The following is an 18,815-nucleotide window of genomic DNA, read 5'->3' as shown; positions in this document are numbered from 1 at the left end:
TATGAACATTCTAACATCAACACTTGAACAAAAAAACACATTTATAGTGCAGCTGAGCTTATGAAAAAGTGCTTCATGTCTGTGCAACAACAGCAAATCACAGCATCTTATTAGCACTTATTGTCGACTCTTAACTCTCAAACATCAGGGGGTGGGGGGCAGACAGGCCTAGCCTACATACACACATCTAATGAGAGCGATTGCACTTCTTTGACTGGGCAATGGCAGAGAAAGAGGGTTCATAGGAAGTGAGGGCTACCCGCAAACAGTGATGCAAATGCTCATTTGTCAAGGAGGCATGGTTGCTTGTTTTAATGGCATTCATGTGAGAGAAACTGGATTCACAGGTGTATGTTGAGCCAAACATTGTTAGCACAGATATTGCCAGCGTTTTTATTTTGGGGAATGTCTTGACATGAATACACTTTATCCAAAATGTTGTGGTGGATTCATTCTCAAGTGCCTGCTTCAGAGCAGATGATGCTTGCATGTCAATTATTTCAAGTTGCAGGAGACCTTCATCAATGTGAAGTGATGCAAGGAACTCTTGTCCTTTTGTGGAAATAGCAGCTACATTGGCAAATGGGTTGCTCACAAAATGCATCAATTATCTGGACATGTCAAATTCATCAAATCAACTTGCAAAGTTTTCCCTCAATTTATCAATGAAATCTGTCATTAATTGAGTGACTTTTGGCTCAATTGTGCGTGTTAACGTTGACATGAAAAAAAAAAAGTAAATTTTTTTTTTTTTTTTTTTTTTATTATTATCATGTAATCTTTGGCGGGCCGGTCAGAATCATCCCGTGGGCCGCCAGTTGAATAGCCCTGCTTTAGACCAATGCAGTCGGTGTACAATTTTAAATTGGATAACCGCATGTTTAAGGCAAATGGAAGAGGAGAAAATCCCCTGTACTATCTTGTCCCATGTGACCTCTGTGATTGGTTCACCTAAGTCAGTCTCCCATCTGCCCCTGAGGAGGTCTAAAGGTGTCGAGTTGCTTCTATTAAGTAGTTCATAAATTCTGCGTATAGCCTGTTTCTGGATCAGTTTACAGTTCAAGATTGAGTCTAAAAGGGAGGCCGGAGGACACTCTGGGTAGCAGTCCGAGTTCGAGGTTACAAAGCTCCGGAGTTGCAAGTATCTATAGAAGTGTGACCTAGGGATCTTGTATTTCTGTACTAGCTGTTCAAAGGAGGCAAAGTTGCCGTCTATATAGAGGTCAGACAGCGTAATCACTCCACTCCCAGCCCAACTGTCGAAGGCCTTATCCATCCAATTTGAGTTGTTTTAAATGTGTAAGTACCTTCTTACGCTTTACTGGGTGGTTGAGTGATTTAACATTCCAACTCACGAAATAGACAGAGCGCCCTTCCAGCCCCATGGTATCACCCGTGTCGATCATAGTAGTTGAGAGAGGCCATGCATCGGGAACCTAGAGAACCTAGAGTAAGAACATTTACAACAAGCGGTGCAGGGGTAAGGCTAAGAGAATCATCAAGGACTCCAGCCACCCGAACAACTGCCTCTTTGAACTGCTGCGGTCAGGCAAGCGATACCGGAGTCTCAAGGCGAGCACAGAAAGACTCAGAAGAAGCTTCTATCCCCAGGCCATCAGGCTGCTCAACGAACAATAAACACTATGCAACAACCATCAAATGCACACAGCACACACATCCACACGCACACACTCACTTTAAACAAACAACACACTGCAGCACCCACTCTCCACACACTTTAGATCACCTAAACACACTTTATATTTATTGATAAAGGATTTGCACTACAACTCATACACCTTACTGTAAATTGTACCTCATCCCATTTCTGCTTTGCACTATATATAGTATTGTATATTAGTACATTGCATAGTATATTGTATATTGTATGGTAACTCCGTTACTTCTAGTCTGCATCGAACATTGTACATATGTCTATACTGAACACTGGGACCTCTATTTTTACTTCTTTTTACATGCTACTTATTTTATTTCATACTTATCTTGTCTAGCACAGTCTCTGGAGCGTAACAGTAAGAAGCATTTTGTATAAAAGTATTCTGTACTTCTGTATGACAACTATTAAAGAAACTAGAGAGAGCTCAGCACAACTGCAGGTGAAAAGCAAAACAGACGTCTGATCAGTTAAGCATGTTGAATGTACAAGTCCGGTAACCCCCCCCCCCCCCCCCCCGACACCTATAAAAAACAAGGTGCCCAAAATACCCTTCAGAAACTAATCCACACATAATGTTGGAGGTGTTCTACCTATGGAGCCAGCCGCTCAGGCCCCCGTCGAGCCCCTTAGGTAAAAGAAAATAATAAAGAGAAAGAAAAGAAAAGTAAGAGTAAAAAAAAATAAAAAAAAACCTTACTCAGATCTTGGTATTATATAAGGTCTTCAGCTGTCCAGTGGGATACACCCAACCAGGTAGGGTAATATAGGTGGCAGCGGTGAACGGTAAGCATAACCATAATACATTAACATTAACAACCTCACATCAAGCAGGCCCTGAAATAAGGCAGAACATCTTACTCCCGAGCAAGGGCAGCCAACATGCCCCGTTAAACACAAAAAAGGGTGCCTGATTGGGTGATATAGAATAAAATAAATTGGAAGAGGTGTGGGAGTGTGTGTGTGTCCATGCGTCTACAAATGGGTGTGTACCTGGGCATATGCCCTTCCGTGTTCGTGCATTTGCGTGCACGTGAACCTATGTGTGTGTGTGTATGGATGTATCGGACACAGCCAAGGTGTAAACGTATATATATATAATTCTATATATTTTTGGGCTTTTCTGTATTTTCACCCATCCCAATTTTAGACTGTATGCCAATTCCCTTCCTGGTCGTTGCGTGCATTGCCCCACTGTCAGACTGGGGAGGGTGTACAACTACCACATGCCTCCTCCGATACATGTGGAGTCGCCAACGCGTGCAGAGGTTTCCCCCAGATCCCCTCCCTGCTGAACCGGTGCCCCGACTGACCAGTAGGAGTCGCAGTTTACAACGATCAGGACCCATACCCCACCGGCTTCCCACCCGCTAACACTGCCAATTGTGTTAGTAGGGACGACTGACCAAGCCGGAGGTACCGCTGGCGGCTGGATTCGATCCCAGAGTCTCTGTGTTGGTAGGCAAGTGCTTAGTCCACTGTGCTACCCAGCCGCCCTTGAATTATAAATACATTTATCCACATGTGTGTTGTGCTGTTTTTTTTCATCTCAGAGCGACCCGGAGACGCTGCTTAGGTGTCTTACAATGTGTGCTGAGCTGCTGAAACAACTGAGCATCAAGACTCGTATGGGACCCACCATGAGCGGCATCATCTCTTCACTGGTAAGACGTTCACCATATCCATTAATTTATTCAATTGTCAATCATCTCTTCACTGGTAGACATTCATCATCCATGATCTGTCCATCTCTACTTTATGTTCTCCTGTCCCTCTTCTCCCCAGATCTCTTGGTGCATTCTTTTAATCTAACTCTATTTAGAGGATAAGGCTGGTGTGATCTTTTTCTTTTTCCTATTGTCAACATATCCTACAAAAAGACCAAAACCAAGTAGATCCATCCAGCCAACACCAGATTCTAGCTCACATTATGAGGGCTGGGTTAAAATTCTTGTATATAGATTCATCCCAGATCAATATTTAAATGTATTTATATATATATGCACACTATATTGTGTTGACTGCTGCAGTGTGTTGTTGGTCATGTTAAATAAAAAGTACATTAATGGAGGGTTGGAATAATGCCCCAGGTTAGAGGGTTACTTGTACAATTTACAGCATTAGTTCTCTGATCATCTCTTTCATATCCAAACAAAATTGGTATTGAAGCTGAAATATGCCTAATCGTGAATTGAATCGGGACCTTGTGAATTGGAATCTAATCGAAATCAATGGTGACACCCAGCTCTACATATTATGCTAAACTAAAGCAGACTGACTTGTTTTTGAACAATGACTTTCTTTGACTTCTGGATACGAGCTAGAATCTGGTATTGGATCTGGTATTGGCTGGATGGACCATTCTTATAAGTAGAAGAAATGCATTGTAGGTTTTAGTCTTAGGATATGTTTGAAAAAAAAAAAAAAAACATATTTTACACTCTGTCCTTGTCCTTTAATATATACGTTTTATCAACAGGGTGGGAAATAATGCCAACCAAATGCTAGCAAATTCTGGCTGCTGACTTGATAAGTTTGTCAGTTCCATCAGCTGCTTGGCAGGTGTTGAAACCTATGAAGATCTATTGTATTCAAAACATCCATTTGGCTTGTAAAAACTAAGATTGCGTATCATTTCCATTCCTACCCTGTTGGTCAGTATACATTACTTCTCGCTCTTAATTAGATTCAGTCCTTGTAGTTTCTAAGTAATAGATGGTGGAAGTCAAACTGATTCCTCTCTCCATGTCAGATCCTGCCCAGTGTAGCCAACACCCACAAGGCTGTGCGCAACATGGCCGTGTTGTGTCTGGGGACCTGCACTCTGCACAGCAAGGAGCTGGCCAAGACACACATGGTGCTGCTTCTGCAGGTCAGTTCAAACACTCACATCAACACTCGCATCAACACTCACAAAGAGGTGTTATGTATAGTGCTGCAAATCTGCCACACGTATTGTGAACACAAATGGCCAAACGTAAATTATAGCAATATATGTGCAACTGTGCCCGACCCACTCGACAATACCTGCTGAATCACGTGACCAAGTCTCCACTAACCTGTCCTGAGCTGCTGCGCTAAACCACGGCACTCTCCTGATAAAAAGTTGTTTCAGATGAAAACTGCTGGATGCCATTTAGCCAAATCAGAAGGGCTGTGAATGTGACTCTTTTACATAGCAAGTTTGGGTTACGATTGGTTAGATTATTAGCATGTCTAACAAATGCAGATATATTGTAGTCTGCTCTGTTGATGACCAGGATTATGTTCCTTTTTGCCCCCTTTGATGCGCACACGCACAAGAGCCTTGATGTGGTTGGAAAACCCGGCTATACATTTGCATTATTTCTCAGTCACCACTGTGTGTGTGTGTGTACAGATTGCCCAGTTGGACGAGGTTAAGATCCGTATTACTGCTCTGCGGGCCGTCATCGACCTCCTGCTGCTCTACGGCTTCCAGCTGCTCTCTGACAAACCATCCACTCAGACAGCACTGCCCTCCCATTCGCCAGAGAGACAGGAAGAGGAGGTGGAGGAGGTGGAGGAGAAGGCGGAAGCACAAGAGGACACTGCACAGAGCATCCTTGTGATGCTGTCAGACTTCCTGGACAGTGAGGTGGGTGTGGACTTACTCTGTGTGCATTCACTGGCAGCGAATATGGTGTAGTCATTTTAATGAATACTCTGTAATTCTTTTCCTAGGATAAAGTAAGTAAAATCCTTAAGTTTAGGACTTGTCTATATGTCTGTGTGTGTGTGTGTCCTCCATCACCATGGCTAGGTGTCTATAAATATCTGTCCTCCATGGCTAGGTGTCTAATATGCGTGTCCTCCATTGGCTAGGTGTCTATAATATGTGCGTGTGTCCTCCATGGCTAGGTGTCTATAATGTGTGTGTCCTCCATGGCTAGGTGTCTATAATGTGTGTGTCCTCCATGGCTAGGTGTCTATAAATGTGTGTCCTCCATGGCTAGGTGTCTATAATATGTGTGTCCTCCATGGCTAGGTGTCTATAATATGTGTCCTCCATGGCTAGGTGTCTATAATATGTGTGTCCTCCATGGCTAGGTGTCTATAAATGTGTGTCCTCCATGGCTAGGTGTCTATAATATGTGTGTCCTCCATGGCTAGGTGTCTATAATGTGTCCTCCATGGCTAGGTGTCTATAATATGTGTGTCCTCCATGGCTAGGTGTCTATAATATGTGTCCTCCATGGCTAGGTGTCTGAGCTGCGGACGGAGACGGCAGAGGGTCTAGCCAAGCTCATGTACACCGGCTGTATCTCCAGCTCCAAACTGCTGTCTCGCCTGGTATTGCTATGGTACAACCCTGTCACCGAGGACGACACCCGACTACGCCACTGCTTGGGAGTCTTCTTTCAGCTATATTCCCGGGAGAGCAGGTCACTCTCAAACACACACGTATCACCATATTAATTATCTGCTACTCCGGCTGTGACAAAATTACTACATTGTATTTTAATGTTTCATGTTTCACACACGATCTTTTCTAGGAACAAAATAGATCCCCTAGTGCAGGGGTGGCCAACCAGTCAGAGACTAAGGGGCCTTTCTCACTCAGCCTTTGGGATCGAATCACCGCCCCGGAGCACGGGGGGGGAGTGTTCTCACTCACCCCTTTTGGGGTGCGAAACGGCGCTGATTCGTTTTACCCCCCGCTGAACGGGATCAGTTGGATTAGGTGGTCTCGGAATCGCGCCGTGCGGGGGGCGTGACACACACAACGTCGTTACTGTCATGCTTGCTTGAATTTTGGGCAGATAACACCACAGCAACAACTGGAGAATACCCACAAAAACGATATTTATGGGCAATTTGAGAGTTCAGACCTCAACCAAAAACAAGTGGCTGAAAACATGAAGCCACGTTACAAACGCACAGCACTTCCCTGACTCGCATTAGGCCTGGCAATTTTTGTTTGCCATGCTATTTTCTATACATTAGTTTCTTGTTTGAATGCATTTATTTCTATTAGACCAGTGGTGCCCAACCAGTCGGCCGTGGTCGACCAGTAGATCAATGACATGTAATATAATTGCCACGAAAGATGGGATAATGTTAGCTGCTGGACAGGCCGACCGCGTTAGCTGTTAGCTTAACGTTAACCCTGCAAAACGCTCAAAAGCGGACTCTACAACAGAGTTCCATTCGTGAGAAAAGAGGCAGAACACACAGTGAATGTATCCGTTTTGTTTATTGCACGTTCTTTGCTGAAAAGAAAAAGTGCTACAGGCTATACTAGACTAGGCTAAGCTAACTAGCGTTAACCGTTAGCTTAGCGTTAGCCCTGGGAAACGCTCAAAAGCGAACTCTACAACACCATCCATTCGTGATAAAATGGGGTGGGTTATATTGACAAGGCTTGACAACAGAGGTTCAAATATAACTTCATATTTATTGCTTATTTATTCATTTTATATCAGCATCCAGCCTCCAGCGCCATGTTAACACTTCCTGTGTTTACATTTTCGAACGTGACATCATCGCCTACGCCTACGGCAAGCGTAAACGCTCAAAAGGCAAACCGTAAACAGAACCCGGAACGAAACAAGACTGCAGTGTGTACGCAAACTAGAGGGGGGGGGGAGTTTGCATCAGATCTCGGAACGGGCCAGAACGGAACGGAATAGAAACGAATAGGGTGAGTGAGAAAGAGCCACAAAAATTACTGTGGTACCACCTTTTTTTTCAGTCACGGCACCCTTCATGTGTTATAGGTCTCACCCTCTGGCCTCTGAAGTTGCTAATGTCTTTTTTATTTGGGCCTCACAGGGTTAAAAGTACCCTGTGAGACCCACGGTTGCAAAATTACAAAATCACTTTTAGCCATTTAAAAAAAAGAATGTTTATTTAAAAAATGTTAAGCACATGTATAGTCAATTGGTCCTGTTGTTCAGCCTCACAATGCTATTTGATAGTAAATGTGTTTATGTCCCACCCTCTGGCCTCTGAAGTTGCTAATGTCTTTTTAATTTGGGCCTCACAGGGTTAACCTCTTAAGCCCGAGATATACAGTAAAAGTGTATTTTCAGCATTACGTTTGTTTACCGATTATTTTAACTTTTATTAGTGAAATATAAGATTATAGAAATCTCAGGGCATTGAGTCGGAAACCGGCGCATATTCACAGGAGGAAGTGGCACATCCAAAAGTGAGTGTAGTCTTTTGAAGGAAGAGACTCAGGGCTTTTGAATTTCGAAAAACGACCCTACCCAGCTCACACCAGCCCCTGTCAATCATCTGACTTCTGGATTAACTTTTTTATTTCTCTTATTTTTGGGTATTATCTCCCACAAACCTGACCGTTATTGCCATAAAACAGAACGCAGAGTTTCTCTACCTTTCTGTGAACGTCTTGCAAAAAACGGTGTTGCAATACGATGAAAAATGGTGGAGAAATTTACATTATAAAAAAGATGGCAGAATTCAGTACTGTATCTACAAAACCTTCTGTTTAATCATCTTCCCTTTATTAATTTGCTTCGATTTTTCAGGTCTGGTAAATTTTAGCATGGTGTTATTCACTGTCAAAGAGAATTTATTTTTTAAATAGAATTGATACCGTATTCTCCTTTGGTTCATTACAATTTACTCAAGCCTTTAAATGTTTATTCTACGTCCTTATGGAATGAGTGACGTAAAAAAAATATATATATATATTATAATTATTATTTTTTTTGGATGGAAGAGCCGCACATTGACGGGCAAAGAGCCGCATGCGGCTCGTGAGCCGCGGGTTGGCCACCCCTGCCCTAGTGTATGTGTACATACTCTCAGGGTGTGAATGCAGGGTGTCCGCGGATCCTTAAAAAGTCTTAAAAGGTCTTAAATTTATCAATTATTAAGGCCTTAGTTTGTCTTAAAATGTCTTAAATCCATTTTCAGAGGTCTTAAAAATGCCATAGAAAGGAAAGATAAAATCCCATGTCATCTTATGTTTTATTATGAAATCTGGGGGAAAACTACAACGGGAGATAAAGTTTGACTTTTCATTGTAGAATCACGCAGACCGGAATGGGGCGGAACCAACACAACTCCTTGTGTAATGTGTTGGCCGGGGAACCATTTCAGCAACGGAGTCTAGCTAACGTTAGCAAGGCGAAGCGATAACGCTAATGTAACGTTTAGTTTAGTTTAGCATTTGCACTCGTTAATATGGGAAACTAAGTGCCAATTTAACGAGAACTGGCTTGACAATCCACTGTTTGCGCGATGGTTGGTCCCAGTCAAAGACCATTACAAGCCCCGCTGCAAAAAATTTAAAAAAAAAGCAGTCGCGTCGCACATGCTGAGCGTTCTGCAAAAACCGCCTGCAAACTACTATTTCGCATTTATTTTCGGCCCCTGCCTCCACACCAGCTGCGCCATCTCAGGTAGGACTATAACATCTGCACCAACAGAAGTCCGGATAACATTCGGCTCCACGCCAAAGCTTGAAGCTGAGGTCTTAACTTGAAAATAATCTATTCACGGATGTAAACAAGGACATGTTTGTGTTTTATGTTCGATGAGATCTTCACCCACTATGTATTTTTTCCTCCCACCCACCCCCTCCTAATGACGTACAGTATCCTCCCATGTATGTTAGGATCTATGGGTAACTACTGTATATTTGCATATCGTATATGTCACAAATGTAACGGTACAGTACTATATACCTGTATGTCCCTATGCCATAAATGTCATGTATGTTGAGTGTCATAAATGTCACTATGAATTGAAAATGGGGGACCCTGATGTAAACAAGACAAACGTCTTTCTCTGGTCTGCATCCCCTTAACAATTGTGTGTATTGAGCCGTACTGTATTGTACCCATTCTGCAATCTGTTAAACAAAGTATTCATTCAACCAAAACCACAAAAACAAAACAACTGGATGAATGAATGAAAACTTTATTTAACAGATTGCAGAATGGGTACAATACAGTACGGCTCAATACACACAATTGTTAAGGGGATGCAGACCAGAGAAAGACGTGTGTCTTGTTTACATCAGGGTCCCCCATTTTCAATTAGTGACATGACATTTATGACATACTCAACATACATGACATCATGACATTTATGGCATAGGGACATACATGACATACAGGTATACTATATAGTACTGTAGTGTTACAATTGTGACATATACGATATGCAAATATACAGTACTGTTACCCAGAGATCCTAACAGAAAATATATACATATGATGGGGAGGAGACTGTACATTAGGAGGGGGGGTGGGGGGGGTTTGGACATTTACGATGCCCAGTTTCTAATTGCAGCCTCCCGTAGGTGCTCTTTAAGAGCGGTTTTGAATGTGGGCAGGGGTAAAGTGGGTTTTAGGAGTGAGGTTAAGCAGTAGTCTGACCAGTTTGTTTTGTGATGTTTGTAATCTTGTTTTTAGGGCCTTTGAGGTGCTTTGGTACCATGAGGTGCAAGCATAGTCGTAGTACCCTTGAATGAGTGCTCCTGTTAGAGTCTTCAGGGTATTACTATTCTTGTTTACCAGAGAGGAGATCCGGCACAAGAATCTTGTTTGTTGGTTGACTTTTTTGATACCCTGGGGAGGGTGGTAATAGTTATGTGTTCTGACAGTGGCTGTTGCACTTGCTGCTTGGCCCCTGGTATATTTAGTTATATTTGCTATTTATGTTTGGTCACCCCTTTGTTGAAATTCATCCAATCCAGTTACTCCTTTAAGTTCAAGATTTTTAAGTTTCCAAGTTATGTTTTAATAAACATCTTTGGACCAATGTGTCCCTAAACTTAAACTAATTGGTGTCATTGCATGATTTTTGTCATTTTGTTATTGTGAAATTGGTATTAAATTTAATTCTGAGTGGCATTAAAAAGTCTTAAAAAGCATTAAATATGACTGGGCTAAACCTGCAGATACCCTGTGAATGTGTCTTCAGCTGTGATTGGAGGATCAAGAAAAGAGGGCGGGGTTTGTGCTCTCATACAGACCACAGGGACACCCCAGCAAACAATTTATTTTGTGGAAGAGTGTTTTAAGTTGAGGACGAGCTCTAAGTAGAGTGTTTGTTTCTCAGGGCCCACCAGGAGGTAGTGGAAGAGTGCTTCCTGCCCATAATGCAGACTCTGATGTTTGCCCCGGCCACCTCTCCCTTGGCCGAGGTGGACGTCTCCAACGTGGCTGAGCTGCTTGTGGAGCTGACCCGCCCCAGCGCCCTCATCAAACCTTCAACAAACACAGAGGTAAGGAACCATTCTGTCAACACATCACATTTACTCTTACCAATTTGTAAAAGTTGCGTTTCTCACATTATTTTCTGCCCACTAGTGTATGCAGTAATGTTAAATGACCCTCTTATATCTAGTGTTGTCACGATACCAACATTTTGATGACGGAACATGGTAAATTCTTTATAAAATTCATTAATTAATTATAATTTATATTTTGACGCTGTAGAAACATCAAATTATTCTGTTACAGCTGCTGAGCTATATACTATAGCTAATGTCCATTTGTTATGTCATCTCTCCACTCCACACTATGTTAGAGGGAGGGAGAGAGAGAGAGAGATGCTCGCACATTCACGCATTTAACGCAGCACATCTGCACATATTGCGTAGCTGCAAATGGTTAGGAAAAGTCAGACGTACATAGTACATACCGTAATTTTCCCACTATAAGCCGCACCTGAATATAAGCTGCAGCAGCTAAATTGAATGATGTGTACATATAATAAGCCGCACTGGACTATAAGCTGCAGGTGTTTTAATGTTTAATTACCATATGTAAGTGTTCGTGCACAGAGGGGATTGTCGGGAAAGAGATGGATGTTTGAGGAAGCTCCCATTTATTAACATTTCAACAAACAAGTTGCATATTTGCATAACAAGTGTTACCATTTAGTGCAATAGTATACAGAACATGTACTGTGCTGTGTAAACTGTACTGTACAGTATCACATAGCGTTTCAGACACACAAACTTTTCAACTTTCAAACTTAAACGGTGCGCTCCCAGCGCACGTACCGGCATTGATCTACAGCTGGTAAAAAAAAAGATAGCCACTTACTATTCTAATTAATCTGTATCGCAACGGAGTCAAGGATCTGGTCGGGGCATATATCATTATGTCGGGAACAATTAAATTAAATAAAGAAATGTGAATAAAATAATTTAAAAAGAAGTTTAGCATATTAAATAGTTTTAGAAGCCTATAGCCTATTTTAACTCTCGCTCATTGTACGACTGGCTGCGAGGACTGTGAGGAGGAGGAGGGGGAATTGCAACCAGTTTACAGCGCTTGACGAGGCAATATCAATGGCTAAATTAAATGTGTTTTTTTTTAAAGTGTAAAATAAAGTGCCTGTAACACGCGTAAGCCTAAAGTTGCAGTAACACGGCTGCTTAAAATATACGGTAATCAGCCTACCAGAAAAGTCATTACCGGTAATCCTCGTCTTCATCTTTTAGGCTAAGGTGCAGTACACTGCTGCTGTAACCAGAAAAGTCAAGTCATTAATCCTCATCTTCTTCTTCTTCCTGCGTACTAAAACCACCAAAGTCCTCATCTTCAGTGTCAGAAACGCCTCTCTCCTTCGTTGTCGCTCCCAAAACCAACAAACTCCTCTTCGTCACTGTCAGAATCGAACAGCCTCTGAAGGGCCTCAGCTGTGGCGGCGTCCTCCTCTTCATCACGCAGCAGTCCAGCCTTTCGGAACCCGTTGGTGATCGTGGATGTTTTGACACTCCTCCACGCTGTCAGGATCCACGCGCAAACTTGAGCGAATGTTGCTTTTCGCATGTGACCAGTTTTGGTGAAGGATTTATCGCTGCTAGTCATCCACGCCTCCCACTGAACGCGTAGAGCCACTTTGAACGCACGATTGACACTGATGTCAAGTGGCTGCAGATGCTTCGTTGTGCCCCCAGGAATCACAGCTGGAATTGAGTTTGTGCTCTTGATGGCTGCTTTCACAGACTCTGTTATATGGGCCCTCATGCTGTCCAAAACGAGCAAAGCTTTTTTTTGGCGAAAGAATCCTCCAGGGCGCTTGACGTAGTACTCATTCAGCCACTCCTTCATTACGCTTTCCATCATCCACCCTTTCTTGTTGACTTTAAAGGAGATGCCGTTCGGGATCTTTTCTTTTGGCATTGTAATCCGCTTTAAAATCACCATTGGCGGAAGCTTTAATCCAGATGCTGTGCAGCCAAGAACACAAGTGAAATTCGTTCTCTCGTGGCCAGTGGTTCTCAATGTGATGGACGATTCACCTCTCTTGTTAACAGTCCTAGTGAGAGGCAGGTCAAAGGCACTTCATCCATATTTATGATCTGGTCCGATGGAATATTCCTCTATCTTTCTTTGTGTGAATTCGCCGAAGTTTGTTATTTTTTCCTGGTAGTCGGGAGGAAGTTGCTGACACACAGTCGTCCGTGCCCTGATGGACAGTCCCTTTCGTCTCATAAATCTGAAACACCAAGATGGTCCACCTCAAAATTTTCTGTTTTGGCCTTCAGTCGGATCTGTACGGTGGAAACACCTCGGTCGTCTGCTCTCTGTGTGTTCACCCAATCTTCAAGAAAGTCTTCAAGTTCGGGCCATCTGCTTTTATTACCTCTGAAAGCTTTTTTTGACTTTTTGCATTGAGACAGTTCTTCCCGCTGGCGTCTCCAACGTCTCACCATTGACTCATTGATGCCAAGGGTACGTGCAGCAGCTCTATTTCCTTCTTTTACTGCCAGATTGACTGCCTTTAACTTAAAAGCTGCATAATATGCATATCTACGTTTGTTTTCCATAATGAGGGTTTGTGCATGAAAACTTCCTTTGCACAAACTGTCTCGCTCTCGTAATGTCTGTCTGTCTTGCTCTCGTTCTGTCTCTCGGTTCCACCTTTACTTTTGCGCGCTACCTGCACGCTTTCGTTTTTAGGGTAGATTTAGGAGGTCCCCTAGTGGCCGTTAGCTGTAAAAATCCATCTTCCAAAAGAAATATAATACCTAAGTTGTTTATTTTCTTTGAGTTTTCCCATTTTCTTTTGAATATTGTAAAGGCCTATTTTCTTTGTTGCATATGCAAATGTTTGGTACTTTATTTTGAGCAAACACATCGCATCGCAACCCCCCCCCCCCCCCCCCCCCCCTTTCCTCAGCAAAATGACTAAATGTATTATAAGGAGGACCTAGTATTCATATGATGTGGGTCAATCTAGCCAGATCATTTCTTATTCTGATTGTTGCGCTGCACGCTGCCGGTACACCAACGAGTCACAAAGAGAAGCAACAGAACACTACAGGCACTGCTTCCAATCGCTGCTGCAGTCAAGCCAAGACACACGAAGGGTTAAGTCTTTCTAGCCAAGCTGTTGTTCTAAAGAGCGTGCAGCATAGGGGCGAGATGACAAGGCAGAGGTGCAGCATAGGGGCGAGATGACAAGGCAGAGGTGCAGCATAGGGGCGAGATGACAAGGCAGAGGTGCAGCATAGGGGCGAGATGACAAGGCAGAGGTGCAGCATAGGGGAGAGATGACAAGGCAGAGGTGCAGCATAGGGGCGAGATGACAAGGCAGAGGTGCAGCATAGGGGCGAGATGACAAGGCAGAGGTGCAGCATAGGGGAGAGATGACAAGGCAGAGGTGCGCGCATAGTGGCGACTGTCGAGGCGAAAACAGTACTAAACTGTAGTTTATTAAATTACTTTCTGATGACATTAGGTTGCAATAAATACACTCAAACGAAATTCGTTCGCTCATAAAATTTGTGACATTCTAAATGTGATTTAATGTTGTTTAATGACAAAACGGCCCGACTTGCTTTTTATGATGGTCTTTTCGGAGTCAGTGCAACGCGTAATAACACTGGCGTTTGTCACAAGTTAAGTTGCTATAACTTATAACGTTATGATAAGTGTATTAACATTTCGCTATTCTTGTGTGTTTCAACACCTCGCTAAGTGCATGCGCAGACGGACCACACCCAGCTTCTCGTTTGTGGTCTTCCCACCAGCATTGGGACACAATACTGTCGGACAAATAACAAGAATTAACTCATTTACAAGTTGTATTAAGTTTAGCAAATAAGGGAACAGATAAATAACATTTCAATGCAGTCAAAAAAGCAATATTTCGATTTTAACATTTTCGGGTTTGGTCACGTGAGTCACATATAAGCTGCACCGTTATATAAGCCTCAGGGTCGAAAAATGGGGGGGAAAGGTGCGGCTTATAGTCCGAAATGGACGGTACTTACTGGCCACAGGAGTCTTCAATAACATTTGGATGGTAATCCATTTTGTGAATACATTTGTTGAAACAAAATTTTTGTTGGCAGATGACTCCTGCATGAATAGCACAACTGTGTAACGTTAAGTAACTTCTGTTCCGCTGGGAAAGACCGTTCATCACTGCATACAACTTGGTTTAATCCACACGTCCGTTCAGAAACTTTATATTATGAAATAAGACATTCAGGGATGTCTATTTTCCCTATGCTCAGTCGACACTTGACACGCCCACTACACAAAAGCGTGTTCTCTCTCACACACACGGGTGCGGAGCAGGTCACGCATCCACTCAACTCGTAAAAAATACAGCATCAGGCTATTATTCTAAAAGTATCGATACTAATAAAATGGAGTATTGAACCGTTTTTAACAGCTGGGTATTGCGATACTTTTCTAGTATCTGTGTATCGTGCAACACTACTTATATCTATAGTGTTTATATTCGGACCAATGCATTGCAAACTTAAGGATATTGAGTATTGCAATTTTCCGCTGTTGACTAAAAACACACTACTCCAATCAATATCTGAAAAAAACAATTAAAAAACCTTACAGTCTTAATATTGTCTACTTTGCTACTCTGTCTATGCTACTATGCCTATACTGCTACCTACTATGCTAATATCTATACTACTATGCACTTGGTGTGTACTGTAGTACTCAAAGTTCAACACTGACAAGTGATACCACTTACCCTTAGTTGCACCCATCCTCATAACTTGTTGTACAGAACTTGTAAGCTAAATGTAAACTGTGATGCCCAAGTTATATGGCATAGGGCGATGAATTAAGCACAAATGGTCCCTGGTTAAAGTAACTGTCCGTGTTCAATATAATGCTAGTCCCACGTGCTTTATTTCTCAGACTGATGATAATTATCTGAGGAAAAATCCTTCTCTTCACATCAGGGCTGAAATGTAAGCATGTTGAGATCCATATAAGGGGTACTGTTGTCAATAGACTGAGTTTGTATGCATGTGTTTGCAGGAGGTGTGTGTCCATGACTACCTGGCAGTACGACTGTGTGGGGAGATAGTGAAGGACCCCACTGCCCCTGAGGTGCGCCTGTACGCCAAGATCCTCTGCAACCTGCAGCTCAGCACCGATGAGACGTCTAGGAAAGACCTCCTGACACTGCTGCAGCAGATCACACAGGTAGACGCGTGCACACACACACACACACACACACACACACACACACACACACACACACACACACACACACACACACACACACACACACACACACACACACGCATGCCAATCTTGACCTGCAGATGGTAGATTGCAGTTTAATGCTCAGTCTCTTCATCCCTCTCTCCCTCCATCTCTCCTCCTCCTTCTCTAGGTGGTGAAGGAGCGTGTGTGTCTCCGTGCTGTGGAGAAGGTGATAAGTCAGCTAGTGGATTCTAAGGACCAGATTGAGCTGAACGCCAGCGCACTGCAGCCGCTCAACGTCAATTCCGACGGTATGGGAGCACAATGCCAGAGTTACGCTGGAATAAACGTTCTGCACTCCCACACAGGATAAACACGCACACAAGCGTCTTGGTGTCGGCTTAACAGAAGATTTCTATGCAGCCTGTCACAACTCCCCTCTCTAGAACAGGATTATCTCCTATTACCACAATGTGGCTAAGTGGATTAAAACGTGCCACCCTCCGTCCCGTTCAGCCGACGATAGCAAGGGAATGCAGACATGTGAAAGTGATTCCTCTGTCCTCTTTCTACCTCCAGAGGCTGCCGCAGAAGATTCATCTAAATCTGTCAAGAGGCCCAAAAGAGGTAATATCTTGATTCATATGAAATGGTGACTATGCCTAGCGGCAAAGGACCGCAATGGAAATAAGCTGTAAGCTTTATTGTGTTTTTATCCTTTTGATAATGGTGGGCCTTATATGTATACTTGTAGATATGTTTCATTATCAATAAAGATCTCCATCTATATCTATAAAGAACTTTTAGAAGAGACCTAGCACAGCATTTTGAGGTAATTGTGTGTGTGTGTGTGTGCGCGCACAGGCCAGAGGAAAGGTACCACAGCCAAAAGTGTAAGAAAGACCAGCAAAAGGGCAGATTCATCAGAAGAAAGGTGAGTGTTTCAATATGATTATGACAATGGGTAAATGATTGCTCTCCCTCTGGGATATATGCCAGAATATAATACACATGGTCTCACTCTCCACATTTCACCTGGTCTCACTCCACATTTCACCTGGTCTCACTCCACATTTCACCTGGTCTGACTCTCCACATTTCACCTGGTCTCACTCCACATTTCACCTGGTCTCACTCCACATTTCACCTGGTCTCACTCTCCACATTTCACCTGGTCTGACTCTCCACATTTCACCTGGTCTCACTCCACATTTCACCTGGTCTCACTCTCCACATTTTACCTGGTCTCACTCCACATTTCACCTGGTCTGACTCTCCACATTTCACCTCGTCTCACTCTCCACATTTCACCTGGTCTCACTCTCCACATTTCACCTCGTCTCACTCTCCACATTTCACCTGGTCTCTCTCCACATTTCACCTGGTCTCTCTCTCCACATTTCACCTCGTCTCACTCCACATTTTACCTGGTCTCACTCTCCACATTTCACCTCGTCTCACTCCACATTTCACCTCGTTTCACTCTCCACATTTCACCTGGTCTCACTCTCTACATTTCACCTCGTCTCACTCTCCACATTTCACCTGGTCTCAGTCTCCACATTTCACCTGGTCTCACTCCACATTTCACCTGGTCTCACTCCACATTTCACCTGGTCTCACTCTCCACATGTCACCTTATCTCTCTCCCCACATCTCCTCTCTCTCCCCACATCTCGCCTCATCTCTCACTCTCCCCACATCTCGCCTCATCTCTCACTCTCCCCACATCTCGTCTCATCTCTCACTCTCCCCACATTTCACCTCATCTCTCACGCTCTCCACATTTGACCCCTCGTCTCATTTTGTCTGTTCCTCAGTGATGGAGAGAATGTTCCAGACTCTGTTCCTGTGGCGCGTCCCTCTCGAAGGGCCAAGACTGCCGCTCTAGAGAAGACCAAGCTGGACCTCACTGCCCTTATAGACCAGGAGGCCAACATGTCATAGGGCAAAGGTCATGGAGCAGAGTTTAGGGCCAGTTAATTTAAACCATCATGTTTGAACGGTCACTGTACTTGCCTAAACCCTTGAGTGTGGATGTTGCACATCACCTGAAAGTACTCAAATCTGTATTGTCTGTATTATGAATTTACTCAACACATCCTCTGAAATCCATACGACTCCTAGTTAAAGGCTTCATAGCAGAAGCTCATTCTTTCTCCCTGTTGTGTGTTACTACTTGTTTCTGTATGTTTGTTGCTCCACTTGACTGTTTTAATCCCAATAAATATATATATATTTGTATAACCAAACCCACTGAGCGCTCTGAATTATTAGTACATTGGCACTGAGCGCATTTTGTAACATGGTGATTTTATTGTTTTTTTTAGTGCTGTCAATCAATAAAAATATTTAATCTGATTAATCGCATGATTGTCCATAGTTAACTCGTGGTTAATCGCAAATTAATCTCATAATATTTTTTTTATTGTATCTACCTTAAACAGATCTTTTTCAAGTTCCAAGTTTTAATACTCTTATCAACATGAGTCAACAAATGCTTGCTTTATGCAGCCATTTAACACAAAAGGTTGGCCCTCATGCATTGCAAATTTGCATCAAATTCAAAACAGTGATGCACAAAATTACTTGAAAGAAAATAATAATTTAAAACAATGAATAAAGTGTGCATGAAATAATAGGGGAAAGAAAACGTTAGGAACTTGTTACATTCACCCACACAAGGGCTGAGTACTCAAACCCCCCCCTCTCTC

The 18,815-nt window shown here is 43.0% G+C and overlaps 1 protein-coding gene across 2 annotated transcripts in view; it reads left to right on the top strand.

Annotated features, from left to right (window-relative positions):
• The window catches only part of ncapg (non-SMC condensin I complex, subunit G), a 35,299-nt gene extending 16,947 nt beyond the window's left edge, over positions 1-18,352 (top strand). For both annotated transcript variants that reach the window (XM_084318985.1, XM_084318984.1), the window contains 10 exons: positions 3,229-3,339; positions 4,428-4,547; positions 5,055-5,291; positions 5,897-6,078; positions 10,736-10,901; positions 15,931-16,098; positions 16,292-16,412; positions 16,681-16,728; positions 16,966-17,035; positions 17,922-18,352. In XM_084318985.1, coding sequence (XP_084175111.1) covers positions 3,229-3,339; positions 4,428-4,547; positions 5,055-5,291; positions 5,897-6,078; positions 10,736-10,901; positions 15,931-16,098; positions 16,292-16,412; positions 16,681-16,728; positions 16,966-17,035; positions 17,922-18,048 — 1,350 coding nt within the window. In that variant the 3' untranslated portion in view covers positions 18,049-18,352. The remainder of the gene's footprint in view (positions 1-3,228; positions 3,340-4,427; positions 4,548-5,054; positions 5,292-5,896; positions 6,079-10,735; positions 10,902-15,930; positions 16,099-16,291; positions 16,413-16,680; positions 16,729-16,965; positions 17,036-17,921) is intronic.
• The last annotated feature ends 463 nt before the right edge of the window (positions 18,353-18,815 follow it).

This window comes from Notolepis coatsorum (assembly GCF_963971535.1).
Source record: "Notolepis coatsorum genome assembly, chromosome: 7".
Taxonomy (NCBI): Eukaryota; Metazoa; Chordata; class Actinopteri; order Aulopiformes; family Paralepididae; genus Notolepis; species Notolepis coatsorum.
Note: the sequence above shows the minus strand (reverse complement) of the source record. Positions and strands in the feature narration are given on the sequence as shown.